This window comes from Acipenser ruthenus, chromosome 21 (genome assembly GCF_902713425.1).
Source record: "Acipenser ruthenus chromosome 21, fAciRut3.2 maternal haplotype, whole genome shotgun sequence".
NCBI lineage: Eukaryota > Metazoa > Chordata > Actinopteri > Acipenseriformes > Acipenseridae > Acipenser > Acipenser ruthenus.
The window spans coordinates 3956323-3978629 of NC_081209.1; the positions used below are offsets into that span (position 1 = coordinate 3956323).

At 43.8% G+C, this 22307-nt stretch overlaps 1 protein-coding gene across 4 annotated transcripts; it reads left to right on the forward strand.

Moving 5' to 3' along the window:
* The first annotated feature begins 61 nt into the window (after positions 1-61).
* On the forward strand, positions 62-21720 carry LOC117428023 (transient receptor potential cation channel subfamily V member 4-like). 4 transcript variants are annotated; one of them, XM_058994373.1, is made up of 17 exons: positions 62-959; positions 8578-8967; positions 10646-10821; positions 11644-11796; positions 14248-14388; positions 15554-15669; positions 15937-16116; positions 16248-16406; positions 16818-16910; positions 17023-17096; positions 17235-17400; positions 17491-17557; positions 17869-18176; positions 18754-18881; positions 19219-19340; positions 19653-19798; positions 21089-21720. In XM_058994373.1, the coding sequence occupies exons 2-17, from the start codon at positions 8615-8617 to the stop codon at positions 21125-21127; spliced, it is 2421 nt and encodes an 806-aa protein (XP_058850356.1). In that variant the 5' UTR covers positions 62-959; positions 8578-8614; the 3' UTR covers positions 21128-21720. The 4 variants fall into 4 exon arrangements, with proteins under 4 accessions (XP_058850356.1, XP_058850355.1, XP_058850358.1 ...); XM_058994372.1 differs by lacking the exon at positions 62-959 and adding an exon at positions 2026-2410; XM_058994374.1 differs by lacking the exon at positions 62-959 and adding an exon at positions 6841-7097.
* The last annotated feature ends 587 nt before the right edge of the window (positions 21721-22307 follow it).

Sequence of the window (22307 nt, forward strand, 5' to 3'; positions counted from 1 at the left end):
CTTGCATATATTTGCAAGACTGCAATTCAACTGAGCTGCAGGGTAATACACTTGCTCAGGCTACACCCAGCTGATGCAGGTGTATTTCTTTTTTTTTTTTTTTTAATACATTTTAATAATGCAAGTAAAACGTTTGTATATTTAGCAACAGTATCTAATTAGTGTTGAATGTCCGTCCCCCCGCCCCGCCCCGCCCCCAGTTATCTCACTGTTCTTGAACAACTAGAACACAAGTTAATTTAACTAAAGATTTGTGAGCTTTAAGCTCCCTCTTGTGGCCAAAATTGGTACTGTAGCGTTTCATTTTTCAAATGTCATTATTGCATGTATGAGAACAGTAGGTTTGCCATACAGGGCTACAGTGCACATCTGGTGGAAAGCTGTGCAAAATTATATCCGATCTCTGCTGGAGTGGTTAGACGTGTCATCATACAAGGTTTCAAAGCATAACCACCGTCCCCTATTTGAAGAAAAATAGAAATGTTGAAGGCATTTGAAGTGTGTTTAAAAAATGTTAATGATCCCCCCCAAGGCTACATAATAAAATAGGCAAATAGGGAGAGCGCTATACACAATAACTAACCCGGATCCATGTAGTTTCCTCTTTAAAGTCCCCTACACAAAGGGAGCAGAAGAGACAGAGACGAGAGGGAAATCAAATGAGAAGTCAATACTTCATTCTAAAGCTCAGTAGAGGTGTGGCAATCAACCGGCAGGAAACAGTTGTCAGCTAATCTTGTCCTCCCAAAAAGAACCTATATTACAGTCAGTTTCCGGACCCAGACCAACAACGGTGTAACACACAGGTACCCTGAGCTACACGTCTGCTCTGAATACAAGCTGTTTAAAAGCTACACTCACACGGACCCTGCTCCCGGTCCGAGCAGGGGAGAAAACACCTGGGTGAACTCCACAGCGAAGCTTCTCACTCGGGATTGGACTCAGCCGTGTTCAACAAGGTAACAAGGCCATTTTAAACTATGAAAGGAATTGGGCAAGCCATTGGAGTCAACAACACAGCTGCAGCAGCCTCTGTGCGCGACAAACACAAGTGAAATAATGTAACATATCACCACATAAACAAACCAAGTGAAGTGACACACATTACCAAAATGAAATAAGTAGTGAAATTACAGAACATAAAGAGAACAAATCTAATATATTTATTAAAAAACACCGCTCCATGCCTTTGCGAAACTCGCATCTCTTGAGCATCTGGCCCCTTCTTATCAACAGGAACAAGACATGACTCGGGTATGTGGCTGTTTCTGTGGTGATGATGGTGACGATGTACGCTGGTTGGACTTTGATTATTCAGAAGATTTGTTTTTATTGACTCCCTGCTCATCAAGACTGATCCAGACGTTGTAAAATACAGTATATGGTTGAACTGACTGTGTTACATGTTTTTTTTTCAACTTTTTCAGGTGAACAGTAATTGAATAGCAAAGTATGTTTGTTTTAAAAAAGAAAAAAAAAACTTTGATGTACTGATGAGTAAAACATTATATTTACATGTGCACTAGAGGCAGCCTACGTACGCTGACACTAGAAACCAAACAACATAAAATAAACAACGCGTTGGTTAAAAGTAATAGATTTTAATGACGCCACTTGTAAATGATTAACAAATATAAATAAATATATTTTAAAAATTACATTAAAAAAAAACAGCAAGCGTGTGTGTAACACACAAGCTTAGTTTTAGTAACTGGAGAAAACGGTGAAAGCAGCATCTAGTTGATGATTTTTTGTTTATTTTATTCCTGTAAAATGAAATGTTTTTCTATGTAGTTGTAATTATTCTTTCAGTGTATTACGTTAAAAACATATAGCGTCCTTTTTTGTAGAAGTATTTGTATTGCATTCTACAAATGAGGGATAAAGGATAATAACATAATTTGGACAATTACATCCCTCACTGGGCAATTAAACCGCCTAGGGTCCCGTTTGTTTGTGTATTTATTTATGTGTTTGTTTGTTTGTTTGTTTATTTATTTATTTATTTATTTATTTATTTATTTATTTATTTATTTATTTATTTGTTTGTTTGTTTGTTTGTTTGTTTGTTTGTTTGTTTGTTTGTTTGTTTGTTTGTCTGGCGGTGTATCGGGGGCGGTGTAGATTTACGGGTGTAAAGGGAAGTCTGAATGCTGCCTGTCATTCAGCGAGGCGGAGGTATTCGGGAAGCGTAACCGAGGTGTGCGTGATCCAGGGCAGGAAAGTTTGGGAAGTAAAATAAATCGCTGCAGTCTGAGCTGACCCCACAAAGGAAGTGGATATGCCTTGGACTAACTAAACCGGTTTTATGTTCTTGTTTGCACTAAGTGGAAAGTAAAACGTTTTGGAAGGTAGACCCTTCTCGGTTTCTGTGCAGAACTTCGTCATAGGATTCTTTCACTGGATTCAGGTAAGTCCGTCCTCATTATGTGCGCTTGTGTTTTACGTGGCGGATATTTTTAAACTGTTGAATTCGTAAGGGAAAAAAAAAAGTTCTCAATATTGAGCAACGTTTGGTGCGCTTATTGTGTGGATACAACAATCCGTTATGCGCGTTTTATTCTTTATGTCTGTGTCCAGAATCTGTACAGTAATATGTATTATAAATAATACCCATGAAATGAACGCACCGTTTCAGATGTTAGTGGCACTTCCTGTACACGCTACCACGAATGCATCGTTCATAAATGATCTACATCGTGCACGGGTGAGAATGTCGCTACCTACATGGGTACTCTGTTATTCCATAAAGGGGTCATGCAGTTACTATCTTTCAGCGAGTAGGGTGTATCGTAAAGGGCTGAGCAGTACATGGGATTCAATGGGTCTGCCTATCCGCGTCACTTGAGAACCGGTATTTCGTGGTAGTGTTGAGTCCATGCAATTTGTTTTAAGAAATACAAGGTTACTGTATTTTAGTCTCATGCGAGAGTGATATTGGTCTACAGTACAGTCCATGGAATCAGTGTTCAGCATTCAGTGGTTACATTGAGGTGGCCCGTGTAAGGGGAACAGAATCATACTGTCAATCAATCAGAAGACCACTAACTGAATCCTGAAGAGGCGGACCGTTACACGCCAATTTAACCCCTGCGCATTATTATTATTATTATTATTATTATTATTATTATTATTATTATTATTATTATTATCTATTTCTTAACAGACGCCCTTATCCAGGGCGACTTACAATTGTTACAAGATATCACATTATTTTTACATACAGTTACCCATTTATACAGTTGGGTTTTTACTGGAGCAATCTAGGTAAAGTACCTTGCTCAAGGGTACAGCAGCAGTGTCCCACACTTGGGATTGAACCCACGACCCTCCGGTCAAGAGTCCAGAGCCCTAACCACTACTCCACACTGCTGCCCAGTATATAGGGACTTTTCACTGAATGAATAACTGCCCATTCATTCTAGAGACTTTAATAACTACTCAACTGCTGCTGGTGTCTCAATAGTGTTTTACTGTTGTTCTGTTTAAACGTCGATTGCAGCTTGCTGTTCTCCTTAATGCGGTCTATCACCGTATTCTGTGTAAGATGGATGTTTCCAGAACGTGCTATTCTGAACTCCTGGCTTCAGCCTGGTTGCTAATGTTTCTTCAAGCATTGTTAAAGGGCTCTCCTTTTTAAATTCTTGTCTTTATTGACACTCTTAACACATATTACAGAGAAGTCCAGTAGATCAGACTCACTAAAGTAATTGAACAAATACAAACAACACTTCTTCCTATTTAGCCTTTTGTTTGCAGTCAGTGGTCTACTAGAACACATCAGAAATCCCGCCGGCTACCTGGCCCTTTTAAATCTTTCACTGTGAGGTCTGCGTAACTTTTATATACAATTAAACTCAAACGAATTCTGTCTACGTTTTGGATGTGTTTTTGTTTGTTTTTTTTGCTCAAGTTTGTTCAGCAGCTGCAAGTTCTACAAGCTACTGAAGATTATAGACAATGACAAGAGTTCAGTGAAAGCCAACTGCTGGCTCAGAATGATCCGATCACATATTTCCATTACCGCATGTCACAGAATGAGAATACATGACCAAAATAGATCCCGTGTGATGAAGACAAAAAGAGCAGAATTGCACTTAAGAGCAAAGGAATGTAGCCATGCGGAGTGAAATTTCAAAATGAAGAACTAAAAATGAAATGAACCTTTCTGACGACGGGGATTAGCTGTCCAGTTTGTTTTTGTACAGACTGGACTGGGAGGGTACAGACCTTTTATAGGACTATACAGATACCCCACTATCTCTCTGTGCCCTGTCACCCTGCATCCACTGCACATCCACTGCACATGTCTTAGTAAATCTCATGTACTGGAAGGCCTTTGATTCATAGTGAGTGAGGTTTTTACAAGCCATGATTAAAACCATGCCAAAATAACAACAACCGCAGCAATAGTGCAAACTGTTCCCACAACTGCACAGATTCCAGCGAAAGGGACTGGAGTTACTGTAACATTGTTAAACCGCAGCCCGTAACTGAATGCAAGATACGTTGTTTTTGCTCAAAAGAGCCAAACAGGGAAAACAAACAGTGGCGGTACCTCTAGGCTTTTGACGCCATAGAAACTCTCGCTTATTTCTGTTTAAATCTATTAATCGCCTTCTGATGTCGTTTACTGCATAGTTCATGTAACAATCTACTGTTCCTTTCTATTTGAACCTTCAGGCATCATGGTATTGAGTGTGTATTTTCCTTTATTCTGTATTACACATTGTCTAAATAAAATACAAATGTTCGCTCCTTCATGTTCAGTATATTTTTTGTAAAGTGTTTTTATTTCTATATGCTGTCACACAGGAGTGCAGAACAGTTCATGGCTCCACTAGGGCACATTTCGGATCCCTCATGCTGTCTGCAGTGTTGAAAAGAAACCAAATCAAAATGTAAGAATCTAGATGGCAGTTTTGACTGTGATTAGAAAAGTTGCCTGAATTTCCCTTTCTTTCCTTCCTTGCTTCCTTGCTCGCTCTGTTTTTACTGTGTCATTTGATGCTTCCAGTCCTAACGATGACTTATCACTGTGACAGGTTTGCATTGCAGTGTGTGATCTGTTGCTTTCATGTACAAGGTGTGGCTGCTTGATTAGCTGATTCTGCTAAAGAGGCACATGATTGGTATTGTGAAATTGCCATCTGGATTTCCTCCAATTTATAGATGCCTGTCAGCAACTTTGTCAAGTCTTACTCCATATTGAAGTCTTTAAAAATCACTTTGCTTTTTTTATTTTAATTCTTGACCTTGTCCTCTCTGGAGTTGCTTGTAAAGTACAGTACATACTGTATGAGACTGCATTGACCTGTTGAAAGGGGTTGGTCTCCATGCCATAGGAAGCCTCTACAGTTGGTGAGTACATCATATAAGACAGCCAAGAGGATCCCTGTTTTAACTCTTTCAGTCCTGGCGTGCTGTCCGAGATCACGCTGGAACCTCACGGGACTCCTAGGTCCCAGTCTGAGGTCATGTAGGAAAAAAAAAAAAAAAAATGCTGTGTCCTGTTCTCATGTATACTCAATAACTTTAACCCTTTCAGTTCTGAACTGTCGAGCTGAAGAATACAGAAAGGTTGAGGCAGAATTGAAACTTTGCAATGAGTTTTTACAGTTTGAATGAACTAAATTGAGGAGTCGTGCCCAGGTGATCCAGACAGAATGAAAGCAGGCGATACAGCAGTGACTGAATCTGCAAAGAAGGAGTTTCCTTGGAGGCACAAGTGCTTTCAGTCATCCTCCTGTGCTTTGATACCGTTGTGATGAGTCATATTGTTATTGTTTGGATCTCTGCACAGTATGGAGTGCTGTGTGTGAAGTGCATTCAGGGGCTTTTATTTCCCTTGATCTGGTGAGCAGATCCAGTGTTTGCATTCCCCTCCAGAGCTTCCCAGTCAAAGCAAAGAACCCAGCACTGAACGAACAGACTGCGTGCAGCAGGCAGAGGACTTTTAGTGCTGTCATCATCTGGTCAGAATTACTCTGCATCTTGATCCATTTTCCCCTTCGCTTCGAAAAGAGTAAATCGAGACTTGAATAGAGAGGCTGAACTATTTATCAGATACCTTTCGCATGGAGAGCCAGCCTGGGAGACCTGATTTCAAATTGGAGTTTTTAGTATTAAAATGTTATGGCGCAGGATGGCATTTTACCTAGATGTTGCATCTCGCTGTTACAGACCTACAAACACAAATCTAAAACCAGAAACATGTACTGTACAGCTCAAATAGATGTTTGAATATGTTTGTGCTTTGATCGGAGGGAGTTTCTTCTGTGGCATTTCCTTGGAAAAACAGTCGACTCATGAAATGAAAAGGTTTCCTGTTTAATAAGAGTGGGTCAGAAGGGATTGGGTGGGGTAGACTAGATTGACGTGGTCTAAGTCGGCCAATTAAATCGTACCAGACTACATTGCTGTTTGACTTCACTTTAAATTACATCTGTTCCTTTGGATGAGGCATTAAACCAAAATAAGATGGCCTGACTAAATACTAATTCAAGTAAAACATAAAAAAACCTTGTCTAGCTAACCCCCTACCCTAGAAATCCACATCCTTCAATTACAGTTCAATTGTTGTCTCGTAGGGGTGTGCAAACACAAACAGTCTCAGCCCCTAGTCAGTTTGAACACCCAGTATCTCATTTAAGACTCCCCTGCACTTATGGTGTCCTTTTCAGGGGTAAGAACCCAACCACCATCTACAAATGAAATGAAAATGAAAGACTGGGTCTAGGTCTGCCCCGCCCCTTTTGGCAGGGTGTGGTCGGGGCTGAGTTGCCATGGAGACAGAGGCGGAAAGCTTGCACAGTCAGGCTCGGGTATATACTCTCTGCTTAAACCATGGCGTTTAAAGCACGGAGAACTGCTTCTTTTCACTCTGTAATTACAATATGAAATGCAAGGCCAGTACACTGGGTGTCTAGCATGTCACAGATGTAGAATCTTCTCAACTGATGTTTTCAAGACGAATCCGGAAGAAACCTTCAAGCTGCAGTAGTGGAAAGGGAATCGGTGGCTGTGTCTCACATCAGGGTCCCCCAGGGTCCCTACTTTCCTCGATTTCAAAAACAAGCAAGCCAACAACAAACCCTGTAAGTAGACACTCTCTGCTTGCACATTTTAAACTCACAGTTGCACATTTGTGAGCCAGTGGAGTGCAGGGGATATAGATCCATCGGTCTGCAGGTAAAGGTATCAGCAAAGCTCATGAGTTTTATGCTGTGTACAGTACACTGTGCTTGCTGACTCACTTACATACTCCTGCAGTCTGGGATTTGATACCCACAGCTATTTGGACGCTCATTTGGTTATTTCCTCCATTAAAGAGATTTGGGATATTATTTTTTTTTGGAGTTACCTCAATGCTGACAGAATCCCAATTAAAATCAGTTTGACCTCCAGCTTCTACTGCTAGACACAAAGCAGTCTCAAATTGCTTTCTGTGGCAGACAGTAGACGGTGATTTACAGTACTGCGCCTCCTTCAGCTCTGTATTGTTTTCTTTCAGTAGTTTGGCCTTGAAATTACACAACAAAACGTTTCTTAGTAGTCTTACAGAAGACAGTTGACTTACAACACATAGCTATCTTTTTATAAAGACATGTTTCAATTTTAGTCTCTTGAAACGGCTGACCTGTAATTATGCACCCTGATGTCTGTTTCTGAACCTCTGTCTCCGAGAGGATTTGAACATGTGTGTGGGGTTCTTTCCATCCTCTTAGTAGAGCCGCACTGTGCAGGGCTCTGCTGAATTACACTGCCCGGCACCACTGCTATATTTGTAAGGCAGATTAAAGGCTTGCTGCCTTGCACTGTTGTACAAATGGCTGGCCTGCCTGACCACAGCACTAGAGCTGCCAGACCTGGAAAGATGGTGAATGGTGAAGATCTGCAGAGCTTGAATGCATGCTAGATAGCGTTTACAAACTGAAACCTCATGTTTGCATGGGTGGCGTTTACTGTGCTTCGATGGTGGAAAATCTCTATCTGTAAGACTTTCAAGTCTAGGTGGATTCAGCAAAATGGTCTCGGAGCCAAAAAAAACAGAAGGCTTGTGTACAAAAAGTATCTGCTGTTGTCTGAATGATGATACACACCTTTCTTTTAATTGCAGTAATACAGAATCTATTATCAGTTACTTGCAGTGTGTGTTTTTATTAAATGCCTGAGATACCCAGCTTCATCTGTTCTATATGTGTACGGTATACAGTTCTGTACATGCAGTAGCAGGGATGGAAATAAGACTCCTATTGCATAGCAGTTTTACCAGTATAGGTTTTACTAAGAGCTGCATTAGCCACAATGTATAGGTAACAAGCTTGGGTGTGTCTTATTAAACTCATAGTAAAAACCAGGAATGGATGAAACTGCTATGCGATGGGAAGTTTTATTTCCTTCCCTGCAGTAGGATGATTGCATGTGGTTGTTTATCATCATACCCAAGGAGGAGTAAAGCAGGTCTGCTCATAAACAGTAGATTCTGCTAAAGCTTTGCATTGATGGCTTATGCAGCTTTGTTGTTTACACTATATACCTGACCTGCAATATAATATGCCTGACCTTTTTTTGCAGACCTGTCACCAACATTTTGGGGTTCTACCTCGTGACCATGACGGACCCGGAAGAACCCCCTAACGTCACAGGCTTAGGTTCGGGGGACTCGGGGGACCCCCAGCCTGAGAACGACTCCACGTTCCCGCTGTCCTCCCTGGCCAATCTCTTTGAGGGGGAGGAGAGCGCCCCCTCGCCTGAGCCCCGCCCCGGAGAGAACCGTCAGAACCTGCGGATCCGCTTCCAGGACGCCTTCAAGAAGGGCATCTCCAACCCCAAGGACCTGCTGGAGTCCTACGAGTCGCCAGTGGCCCCCGCGCCCAAGAAGGCCCCCATGGACTCGCTCTTCGACTATGGCACCTACCGACAGCCCAACGACAACAAGCGCCGGAGGAAAAAGCTGCTGCGCGAGTGAGTGCTCTGAGGATCCTGTCGGGTTCCTCTCCCTGCACGGGACGCTCATGGCATTCATATGAACAGTAACACTAGAACTACATGCCTTATAACAGGGTGTCCAAAGCTGGCCCTTCCATGTCTGGTCTTTGTTCCAGCCCTGGAGTGGAATGGCCCTGCAGGACTGTGATTGGACACCCATTTGAAAAAAGGACACGCGTATAACAAGTTGGTTTGCGCAGTGATTTCTGAAGGGTTATACACACAGCTCTGAAGCTTCATAAAGGTGTTATGAATGCTACCAAGTTTGACTGGTCTGGTAGAAATACAGAGGCGTCTAATTTTCATTGATTTATTTGTTTTATTAGTGGTTCATGGAGCAATAGTGGTTGAGAAGGCAGGTATGGAACAGCAAATGAAGACTATTCGTTCGTTTCATAAATCCAAATTCTGCAGTTTGCTCCTCCTGTACAAGTGTAAACGAACTCTTTCATAATGGAAAAACTAAACGGTGTAAAAAATACTGAACGTGTTACTCTGTGTTAGAGATTGAGGTGTAGGTATCGTACAGAAAAGCTGGAAAAAGACCCCCCCCCCCCCCCCCCCCCCAAAAAAAAAAACAAAGTTGGCGAGACTTTGGAAGCTACTGTAACACAACCCCCCCCCACCCCCCCCCCCCACCCCCAAGTGAGGTAATGGTTTGGGTTGTGGTGGGGAGTTGTATGGTTGTGTAGCTTGGCTGATAGAAGCCTCTTTCATTTCATGAAGTGAGGTCTATTTATGGGGCTGGCTGTGTTTTTTAAAGCTGAGTTCCAGGTCAGGGCGGGATCTTTCTGAACAGGACCTCTACTGAGAGCACTAACAGCCTTCCTGTTCACTCCCTTATGAATAGGCAGCTTTCAGAGAGGAAGGCCACAGCACTGGAGCGTTTTGTTGTTGTTGTTGTTATTATTATTATTATTATTATTATTATTATTATTATTTGTAGGTTCTCATTCTTTTCTATCAGAGTGATTTTTCCAGTGCAAGTGTCGGATTGAAATTTTTCAGGTATTCCTTTGATAGTTTCATTAATAACCATGTTTTCTCCACAAAACCGTTTAATTCGTATTGAAATAAACATAAATTTAATATATCTGACGAAAAAACCAAAAATGAGTGAGAAGAACACACACAGTTTGTGGGTGACGTAAACTCTACTGTGCAGCTGAAAACCCTTTGTTAGGGATTGTCTCAAAAGTGTAGATATCCTTACCTGAGACCAGTCTGTTCCAACCTCATGAACGAGATCATTGTTGCACAAGCACGCTCGGACAAAAATGGCTTTTGTTGCGGTTTCTCCCTGAGGTAGTTCCGTTAATTCCCAGAGAACATTTTGTTCTAAACTGTAAATGTTTCATGAAGCAGGGCATAATAAAGCACCTGAAAGCGGGCATACTGCCACCACATATGCAAACTGCATTATAGCAAGAGGCTTGCTTCAGAAGTGCACAGGACCAGGTCTCGATCTTTAGCAACGTGACCCATGCCAAATGGAAACACAGCAGTAAATAAGACCGTGCCCTATACTCTCCAGACCTGCCAGTCTAGTAAACGAGCAGGATTAAAAAACACCACAGCAATTCTAACAGAAGCAATAAGAGAAATGCACAGGGGTGCAGAAGGCTAACCCCTCTCTCTCTCTCTCTCTCCTCAGTAAGCGCAGTGTCTCCAGTATAAAGGGTCCCGCCCCAGACCCCCCTCCAGTGCTCAAGGTGTTTACACGCTTGCTGCTCTTCGACGCCGTGTCACGAGGAGACCCCTCCGACCTGCAGGGGCTGCTTCCCTTCCTCCTGGTGCACAAGAAACGACTGACTGACGAGGAGTTCAGAGGTGAGGCCTGAGGCCGTATCGAAGAAGGGACAGTTAGGTCGAGGCTAGTTCCCATAAGAGGAAAGGACCTAAGGGAGGGACGAGGGTCTGGTAAGAATCAGAGAATGAGGATTGAGCAAGAGACTTGAGAAGTGCTTTAGGAGGTAAACGGAGAGCCAGGCCACGTGTGATGTGTCACACGATCAACTGGGCCTCAGATGAACAATACAAAAATCTAGTGAAGTTTACCGCAGATAGCTTTCATCTTGAAGTATCTGAGGAATGTCCAGACTTCATGGATCTAGGAGACGGTAAATAAATCCTTCTGCTCAATGTACTTCCCTCCTGTGTGTGCTGGACTCAGAGAGAGCGTGTGAGAAATAACAGCGAGCTGTTTCCAAGAGCGGGCTATAGGAAGTGGGGAAGTAAAGTAAATGGGAAGAATGCTTTTGAAATCAGCAGACATTTAAATGCACCTCAGTCATATTTCACAATGCCAGTTTCCCAATCTATACAGACACAATACAACAGGGGTGCGTATTCTGTATAGACAAACAATACAATTGTTTATTTTTGTTATCAGATGTCTTCCGAAATGATTGTAGTGATCAGTTTGTAATACTGGCATCCGCACTGTACTGACCTCTCCACTACAGCGCTTGCTCTTTAGTTGAATGGTAAGGCGTTCGTCTTTGAACCACATGGTTTACGGTTCATGTCCAGCCCTTGCCTTTCCATTCAGTTCAATGGGCTGAGATGCCCTTTCATTGCACTATGTACAAATGTGTGTGAAGTTGCATGTAATCGTGGCGACTGACCCACGCCTCTCCGCTGTCCCCTCAGAGCCCTCGACTGGGAAGACCTGCCTGCCCAAAGCCCTGCTCAACCTCTATGACGGCTGCAATGACACCATCCCTCTGCTGGTGGAAATCTCCGAGAAAACAGGCAATCTGCGGGAGTTCATCAACACCCCCTTCAGAGATCTCTACTACCGGGGTGAGCAGGGGCTCGGCATTGTGGCTGAGATGAGATGTTAACTTGCTACTTGTTGAACGTAACCACCTTGGGATGGAAATAAGACTCCTGCTGCATAGCAGTTTCACCTATTCCAGGTTTTACTATTACCTTGATTAGGTGTGTCTTATTAAACTCATAGCAAAACCAGGAATGGATCAAACTGCTATGCAGGGGAGGGTCTTATTTCCATCCCTGATCTAACTGTGAAAGTTGCCTGACAAACTGTTCCCTGTATGGTCCAGTCGGTAGTTTTATGTCCATCCCTGAGGTCACCTCCACTGATGCCCACCAGTACAGCGAAACCTGACCTTTTAAGCTACGGGAGTAAATTAAATGACATCTGATGCTACTTCCTCTGTAATGAAAAGTCTCTTCCAAATCTCCTGCTCACCCCCTATTTCATGCAATAAGAGTGAGGGAACAGTGTGTAGCAGCTAAGCACAGCAACACTTGTTTTGAAGGCGTGCATGTGTCCTATAGGGCTGTCATTGAGAGAGTGAGAGCACTGCAGTCTCCTCTATTCTATAGTGCAGGCTCGACAGCTCTGCATGTCTCAGGATTGAAACACATGTGGACACACCCATGGATAGGGATCATTTTAGCCTTGCTCTTGCCACAGCTCCCTGCCATGTCAGTTGTTTATTTCCTCTTTAAAGCTACAGTTTCAATGTAATGTACTGGTCTGTTTACTACAGTCTTCCGCAGCTTAATGCAATTTTATTGCAGCTGCAGGCACCCGCCCGCCCCGGCTCACCTTAAACAGACGTGAACAGACATGCTCCTGTGGAACAGCATCTGCAAGCTCTGCTGTAACGCGGGGTAGCAAAACAAAAACGTATAGCAAGGAAACGACGAAGGATCCCCAGAACAGGCTGTTTGTATTATGCTGAGAACATTTTAACCTTGAAAAAGAAACAAAATATGCTAAAAACGAATCAGTGACTCCACGCCTGTGCAAAACAAAGTGACTGACGTGTTGAAGCAGATTTCCAGCAAGTGCCCTAAACTGCTCTACATACAAATCACACTGTGGAGCCTGTTTAAATTGACCAGAGCAAATAGTGTGACCCTGTGTTTAACTTTCAAAAAACCAGACTAACAAGCATTGTGGTTCGTTTTTCTATAACTTTGAACACCTTTGAACCTGTGGACACCCCCCCTCGAATCGCAATGGAACAGCCCTGCCTGCACACCATTTAAATTCTTACAAAGAAACAAATGTGTGTGTTATTTAGAAAATGTGTAATTATTTAGTCTGTGATACTCAGGGGAATGCACACATCTGTGGCCCTGCCCACCACAGCACTGACTGCAGCTGCGTCAGGCTCTGAAATAAGATTGACTGTTAGATAGTCTCTGCTGAAGCTGGCTTTCAGTGTTGTGAGATACAGTGCCTTATAAAACTTTCCTGTGGTACACCATGGCAGCAGTGTGGAAATGCAAAGTAAAAGCATTGTGCATTCATGGCAAGGTATGTAAACGGATGCATGTGTTAAAAAACCTTGGTGATCTCACAAGCCTGGTAAGAGTCTAGTCAATGCAAATTGCCTGTGTCAAAGAGGTACGTTATTTAAACAGTTATAGCAACACCTAGGGATGTAGAACGCTGGATTTTTCAGAACCCCACTACTTCCTCTTTAAAGTTCTGTGTTCCATGCCGGAGTTCTAACATTCTCTGCTTCCTCAGAAAAGTCACACACCAGTTATAACAAGACCACCAGTTTATTTCTAGCCAGTAAATTAAAGACCTGCTCTGGGTGTGGCTGCTCCCCCTGCTTCTCAATCCACACTTTTATGTGGCTTTCCTGAAATTGCAGTGGTAAAAACCTTGGGCACCACAGCAGCAGATTGTTAGTCATTACCTCTTAGTGCATGCAGGACAGATGCAGTAAGGCTGTGTCTGAATAAACCCCAGGGTTTTCCTTGCCAGCTGGGTTAACTTGATTAAGAGAGGCTTTGGGACAGGGAGGGAACCCTTCCAAACATTACATGCAGAGCTAACTCATTGAGCTCCCGATTAGCCACAGAGCTCCGGGTGGAGAGCTTAGTACTCGCTGCTATTATTATTATTATTATTTTACATTACAATGCCAGTAGACTGTTTTAGTGCGAGACAGCTGTTATTAGGGTGTGTTTACTCTTTATTAGGGAGGGGGGGGTATGCACAATAGCTGATAATCTGTTAGCACTCAATATTGAGATACAGGATGACCATGTTAAGAGCTGAGAAAATGTTTGTGCTAAATATAGCACGACATATATTTGATCTATCTATGTATTCATCGATGCTTTAAAATAAAACAACAAAACAGAAAAGTATAATACAAGCAACCTGTTTGAATGTATTCCTAAACAAACAGGTCTGGTTTCTGTGTTTCAGCAGTAGCCCTCATTGTGATTGCTGGCTCGTCTTCATGCTTTTGCCCCCAGGTCAGACAGCTCTGCACATTGCCATCGAGAGACGCTGCAAACAGTACGTGGAGCTGCTGGTGGAGAAGGGGGCTGACGTTCACGCGCAGGCCAGGGGGCGCTTCTTCCAGCCCAAGGACGAGGGAGGATACTTCTACTTCGGTGCTCCACCTACTGAAAATCAGATAGAATAGTTTGAAACCTTCACAATTCATTTATGTGTTAATGTAGATGTGTTTAGTTCATGCTTGCTTTCTTTGCTGATTTGTATTTGTTAGCTGTGATGGGTTGTAGTTTTGTGTTTTGGTATTGTGGACTCTGATGTGCTGAGACCACCAGACCTCCACTCCTCTAGAATCTGTGTTCCAAACAAGGAGATTTCCTCCAGCTGTGTCACTAGAGTCAGCGAGCTGAGGGTGGTGAGGAGCAGTGCTTTGTTAATTAGGCCGGTTGCCATGGTGAAATGAGAAGCATGACCCCGCCTTGTAAACTGAGACGTTACCTGTATGAGAACTTGGCAGGCAGCGAGAGGGGGAAAGTAAATGGGCGGTTAAACAGGTGGAAATGTTTTTATTTCGGAAATAAAAACCAACAAGGAAAACAAATACACCTGGAAAACTTGTTTAAATCTGAAAGGTGCTTCTGTACAGAACAGTATTAAATGTATATGGAAAATGGGTCGTTTTTTTAAAGGAGTTCTGGTTGGTTGAGACGCATACTGTTTGGTATAATACAGCTGTGTAGGAAGCTCAGCAGCGCCCTCTCCTGCAATTCTGCAGGATAACCATATTAGCATCACCCAGTTAGAAAACAAGCAACTGGCAACTATATATTTAAACAGGTTTCGCTAACGTTTTGCGACATTAGAACTTAGCAACAGAGAAAATGTAATTTAAACAAATTAGTTTTCAAAATTAAGTGTGCACAAATCACTGGAACTCGTAACCTGTCGTCATAGCAACGGGCTCAGCGAAGCAGTTGGAGGCCTTTTCTCTTTCATTAAAACACCAGCTCTGTTAAACCAGCAGCACCAGGGATTAGGTTTCTAATTCTGTAGGTGCGAATTAGAGAAGTGGTCTCTCATCAGAACAGAATTACAGTGGAGGTGGAAATGAGGTTAGAGATTTGATCAGCCTAATATTGCCCACAAACATGCTTTAACATGCAGAGACGCACTCAGAACGTGGGTCCCGCCAGCAACGCCTTTTATTGTGTAATATTTGCTTTAATCCTTTCATGCTTGAAACAAAAAGCTGGAAAAAAAAAGCAGTTTAAGCAGGCTATTTAACCCCCAGCCTCTGCATGCATCTCAATGCTTTGTGTGCAGGCGAGCTTCCTCTGTCCCTGGCTGCCTGCACTAACCAGCCGGAAATGGTCCACTATCTGGTCCAGAACGCACGCATGTCCCCGCTCATGATGGCAGCCAAGCTGGGCAAGATTGGGGTGAGGGGCTGGGGGAGGAGGGGAATGAGAGTGAGGGGAGGGTCTGGGGGAGAAGACATGATGGGCTGGGGGAGGAGAGGGGAGGGGCTGGAGGAGCTGGGGGAGTAGACATGATCAGGGATTGCATTTAGGGAAGGTGTGCATGATTGGTATAGAAGATGGACGTTAGAAGATGAAATTGGGGGTGGGGTACATGGTACAGCCTTTCCAGACAGTACACATAATAACTAAGACTGAGCCGCCCTCATGCCTGTGGTTACCTGACAGGTGTTCCAGCACATCATCCGGAGGGAGATCACGGACGAGAGCGCTCGGCACCTCTCCAGGAAGTTCAAGGACTGGGCGTACGGACCAGTCTACTCCTCCCTGTACGATCTCTCCTCGCTGGATACCTGTGGGGAGGAAGTGTCTGTGCTGGAGATCCTGGTCTACAACAGCCGTGTTGAGGTAGGTGTGTGTGTGTGTGAGTGAGTGCGAGTGCAATTGTTTTGCTGTCGTAACTACTGCACCTCCATGAACAGTGACCCCTGGTGGACAGACAGGTATTACACTCACAGCTGTATTGTTTTTTTCTTCAGAACCGTCACGAGATGTTGGCGGTGGAGCCAATCAATGAGCTCCTGAGGGATAAGTGGCGGAAGTTTGGCGCTGTCACCTTCTACATCAGCGTGGTGTCCTACCTGGTTTCCATGGTGATCTTTACTCTTGTTGCGTACTACCGGCCCTCAGAGGGAACGGTGAGTAACAAGGGCACTGCGGTACTGAAGACTTCACTTTATACTGACACAGGGAGTTGCAACCAGAACTGACCTCTATTGCACAGCAACATGTGGTATCTAGCTTGGAAGAGCAGACGTCCATAAACCTCAATGTATAAAAGTAATCGTGCAAAACGAAACCCTGCTGTGTGTTTTTTAAATTGGTCATGTATAACTTGAAACACGCAATAAGAAGATTAATGTGTCCAAATGTTTTTAGCACTACTTTTATATTTTGGCTATGTGTGTGAATGTGGTCTAGTTTTATATTTTGGCTATGTGTGTGAATGTGGTCTAGTTTTCCCCCCTAATTTATTTGTGTTGACGCTGGTAGCGTGAGAGTTTAAAATGAGCGTCTCCTAACAGCAGCAGTCCTCTGTCCCTCCCCAGCCCCCCTACAAGTACAAGAGCAGCACAGACTACCTGCGCCTGGCAGGAGAGTGCATCACCCTGTTCACCGGCGTCTTCTTCTTCCTCACCAACGTGAGTCTCTCGCGCACACGATTCTTTTTCTATAACTCTTTTGCCCTGTATGTAAAATAAACTGATCTCTAACCTTGTCTCTGAATGGTGTCCTCTCTCTCTCTCTCTCTAGATTAAGGATCTGTTCCTCAAGAAGTGTCCGGGGGTCAGCTCCTTGTTTATGGATGGGTCCTTTCAGCTGCTTTAGTAAGGAGTTGGTTGGGTGCATCTATCTATTTCCCTCCAGCTGCTACAGTGTAGACGGAGTTGAGTGAGTAGTGTGTGTAATGTTAGGAGTTTGTTTGGAGACCTTGATCATGTGCTCCCCTGTGCTGCTGGTTTCAGTTTCATCTACTCCGTGCTGGTGCTGGTGACGGCGGCGCTCTACCTGTCTGGGATCAACGCCTACGTGTCGGTGATGGCGTTGGCGCTGGTGCTGGGCTGGATGAACACACTCTACTTCACCAGAGGACTGAAACTCACTGGGACCTACAGCATCATGCTGCAGAAGGTGAGGTGCAGGGAGGAGGAGGAGAGCTTCCAGACCTAACAGCCTTGCACTGCTCCCAAATAATCCCATCCCTCGTTCTCTGCATTTCAGATTCTCTTTAAGGACCTCTTCCGGTTCCTGCTGGTCTACTTGCTCTTCATGATCGGATACGCTTCAGGTAAGAGCCCCCTGTGTTTCCTTCACGATGGTACATAAACTCCACGTGATGGAGAAAAGGGTGTGGGGATTGGGAACTAGCCATAGCGGAGATCGCAAGTTGAGAACTTCATCAAGTGATTTAAAAAGGCCAATTTTGATGACATTTGATCTAACCCAGACACATGATAGTGTCAAGGGCTTTACCAAAAAAAAAAATACATTGATGCAAGTCACTGGCGCAAGGGGTCCAGCAACCCCACCCCATGGCCAGCTTGAACTGGACTGACCCAGTAATAGATTGAGATATTGAAATGTCTCTTCCTCCCTCAGCCCTGGTGTCCCTCCTGAACGTGTGCCCCAGCTCTGACGCGCTCTGCCCGGGGGGAGAGTGCCCCACGTACCCCCTGTGTCGCGACACCAACACCTTCAGCACCTTCCTGCTGGACCTCTTCAAGCTGGCCATCGGCATGGGCGACCTGGACATGATCAACAGCGCCCAGTACCCCGCAGTCTTCCTCACCCTGCTCGTCACCTACATCATCCTCACCTTCGTGCTGCTTCTCAACATGTTGATCGCTCTGATGGGGGAGACGGTGGGGAAGGTGTCCAAGGAGAGCAAGAAGATCTGGAAGCTCCAGGTGCAGATGCAGCAATATCTTTCAGTTTGCATTCAGAGGAACCTCTAAAACCCTGTCCGTGAGCAGTGGGGAGGAATGCATCTCTAGAAATGCCTTTAGCACCATAGCAGGGGCAGTGTGTTTTTGGAAACCAGTACTGGTATGCTTGCCTATTACAGATACCCTGTGTATGTACCTTCAACTCCCTACTATGGGGCGGATTCTCTCTCTGTCTAAATCTCTAACCCTGTGTTCATGTCTAGGGGGTAACGACACACTAATGTCACGATACATGTTGTGATACGATGTGTATCGCGATACATGTGATGGCTACTTGTATGATGCATAATAAGATCAAATGATCATTTAAATGGTGGACCATTTTGTTAAGACACAATTTAAATGGGATAGGGAGAGTATGTATCCACATACCAACTATAAAACACACCTTATTCTTCATTCAAGAACCTTTTTTTGCTGAACTACAATGAGCCATGTGATACGGTTTATATCCTGTAAAGAAAGGATCACGATTCCGCGATCCATACCGAACCGTTACTCCCCTGTGTTCACGTCGGTCTCCTCGTCCCTCCCGCAGTGGGCCACAACCATCCTGGACATCGAGCGCTCCTTCCCCGTGTGTCTGCGGAAGACGTTCCGCTCAGGGGAGATGGTCACGGTGGGTAAGGGCTGCGACGGGACCCCCGACCGGAGATGGTGCTTCAGGTAGGAGCAGCGTGCAGGGAGGCCTACGTTCATTTTTTTTGGTATTTGTCGGATTGCCTTAAGCATATAAACACTGATAATCTGTCATTTACAAGCACAGTGCCCTTAAACAGCTGACCTCTATCGATTTCCATGCAAGTGTCCCAGCGACAAAGCAGCAGGCAGTCACCATGTCTGCTGCTATGGAAAATATAAATGGAATATGTGGGACACAGTCAATTGAGATAGGAATGCTGAAATGGAATGGAATTGGGTAGCATTTTCCCTAGAGGTTTATCGAGAGCTGAGCCACACCCTGCTTGTGTGCTAACGGCTCCCGTGTTGTGTCTTGTGCCAGGGTGGATGAGGTGAACTGGTCTCACTGGAACCAGAACCTTGGCATCATCAATGAGGACCCAGGGAAGAACGAGACGTACCAGTACGATGGCATCCCGACCAGTGTGAGGGGGCTCCGGAGAGGTGAGACGCACACGTTTGTTTAGAGTGTTGATGTCGATTTTGCATTGATTCCGTAAGCACTATAAACAAGCCCATTGTGACAGAGACACAGACAGCAATGTGAAGGGCCTGAGGAGAACCGAGACCAGCTCACACTGGCTGTTGGTCTTTTACACAATATCTCTCGTGCTGGTGTGTGGTGCCCAAGGAGAGGTGAGACTGGCATCCACAACTACACAAAGACAACTCCTACCTCCTTGTCTGTCAATCTCTCTCTCTCTCTCTTGCTTGTGCTCAGGGGTGACCCTTCATGCACACCTCTCTGTGTTTCAGACCGCTGGTCCTCGGTGGTCCCACGCGTAGTGGAGTTCCACAAGAGCCCTCGCTCCGAGGAGGCGGTGGTGGAGATGGACCAGCGAGACCCTTTGCTTCAGGGCAACCGGAAAACTACAGACACCTGGAGAAGAGACGACACCAAGGTATAAAACACACTGCTCCCCAGCCACACCGGCCACTGCCTCTCCCTCAGAGGGCCTCAGTAAGGGGCTCCGGCTGCTTGGTGCGACACTGCAGATTTGCACAGAAGCCAGTTTTATTTTGTCTTGTTGTTTTAAAAAGAACAGACCTGTAGGATCAACTCATGGTTCTTGAAGTATTTCTATTGTACCCTTTTACACCAATGACTGGCAGTGTACAGGTATCCTGTTTTGCTGTTAGGCTGATGCTCTTCCGAGTGTCTTATTGTGAGTAATTAAGAGTTTTCTTTACCTCCCCTGCGGTGTTCAAAGAAAACAAGAAAGTAAAATAATGTATTCCAGTAAGAAACTGAACTGCAGATTCTGTCTGAAGCAACTTACTCTTGTAGTAAGGAAGCAATTGGATTCATAAAGTAATTCAATTTACAAAAGTGTTATTACATTATTGCAAAAGGTCAATTTGGATTTCAAGAACTTCCCCAGCTTTTAAATCAATTCATGCTTGCGTAGAATGCAGGAAATGTCACTGATTGTGTTAACAGCTTCCTGGCACTGGGGGGCAGTATAACACATGAAATGTAATGGAATTCCCCCAGGTCAGAGGGGGTATCTAGGCACCTGTTAACCTGGATTTAAAGAGACAGACACTGCCTGATTTCAGCAGAAGCACTACAGGGGTTATTTATAAATCCTAAAATGCATGCGCACAGAAGGGCAGTTTAAAAGCCAATTCAGGGATATTGTGTAATTAGTACAAAATGCACATACCCAATTTATTGATTAAAATTTTTTGGATTTAAGTCTTATGGAAAAACTGCTACAAACATACTGCACAAAACCAGTACAAATACTTGTTGTTCAACAGCGTGCTGCACATCTTTTTCGACGAGAGTTTGTACTGTGTATTAATACACCCCTCTCTCTGGCTTGAATGGGTTTAACATTAGGACCACCACTTCAAGCTTTACCATGAGATATACTGCCATCTCATCCACAGAGGGAGACGATGGTTCTGTGCAATCCAGCCCTTCTTGTGTAAAGTTACAGTGATCTAGATAATTGCTGTTAAAAATATACCTCAAAGGATACCCATATGCCATATATTTAGATTTAGATTTATATAGAGAGAGATTTTTATACTGGTACCAATGTACTAGCAATAAGTTTCATAGTGCATGTTTCCTGTCTGGTAGAGAACTGTTGTTTGAATGTATGGGGCTTTTTTTTAAACTTGTTTTATGTACTTTTTTTTACTATCAATCATCAAGTAATTGTTTTATTATTTCATTTTAGATGGATGTTGTTCTATTTAGATTGTGCTGCAAACTTTAATGTCCATAAGCGAATGTCTGCACCAGAAGAGAGAATGTTTCAAATACAGTAATAGTGCAAGGAAAAACTATTGCCTTGTGTGGGTAAGCTTTGTGTTATATTTTTTGCTATGAAGATGGTGCTAAGAAATATCACAGTGCAAAAAGTTTACTGTTCTCAAGCAGCACTTGTGTTAAACACAGGCAGAGAAGGATCATTATAATATTCAAAATGATCAGAACTGGGAGAGGTTTTTGGTTACTGTATTTCATTGTCAGTCCACAGTGACTTATCTAAATCAGCAAGAGACCTGAACATTCATACTGAAATGAGCTTCCCTTGTAAAATCTTCCCACTCTTTTTGCACTGTATGGTTGCAGTGTCCCATGATTATACTGTGCGCTTGCCATGTTTATTAGTATACTTTACAATGCTTACCTGTGCTTTACCAGACTTCGCTACGCCTTCACTGTGGGAAACTTTTAGAAGGGTTAAAACTGCCTTATACAGTGGAGACCTCTTAATCAATGTATTTTATATTTATTTTGTTGTTGTCTGTGCCAAACACTGGCGCCAGAATGGAAGCTCGAAGATTTTGAAATAAAGAACATTTTAAAATATCAACGGGTCCTGTCTGTTAGCATGCTATTCATTCATGGAAGGTACTGTCTAGGCTGTATTTTTATTGTACAGGGTGGTTATGTCGACACTTTACATCAGGGGTGCATTGATAAACAAAAAGATCTTATTATTAAGGAAAGGATAGCGTTGTGTTGATAGACAGAATGCCACTCTCTCCTCAAGATTTTGCATCTGAAGGACACAAGGATTCTCTTGCCACCTTGTCAGGGAGGTTAAGCCTCTTTGCTGAAGTTAAACTAGGACAATAATCCCTGCGGTTTATCGAGCAATGAGCACCTAGCTGTGCTGACAAGCATCCCACCCACCTGCTCAGCGAAGTAGGACAGAGCAGCGATTTGTCACAGTCAGCAGGTCTGACTCAATCAATCAAAAATGTTTTTTAAAACAGTCAGACTTGACCACATTATCATCAGTTGAAGAGAATGTACATTTTAACGCTCAGTGTGGTGTGATGCGCTGCCGTTGCAGATTCTGACACCTGCAGCATTGGTGAGATCAGGTCAAAAGCTCTAGAACGACTCCCGCAATGACGCTAGTTACGGTGTGTGTGGTCACCGTT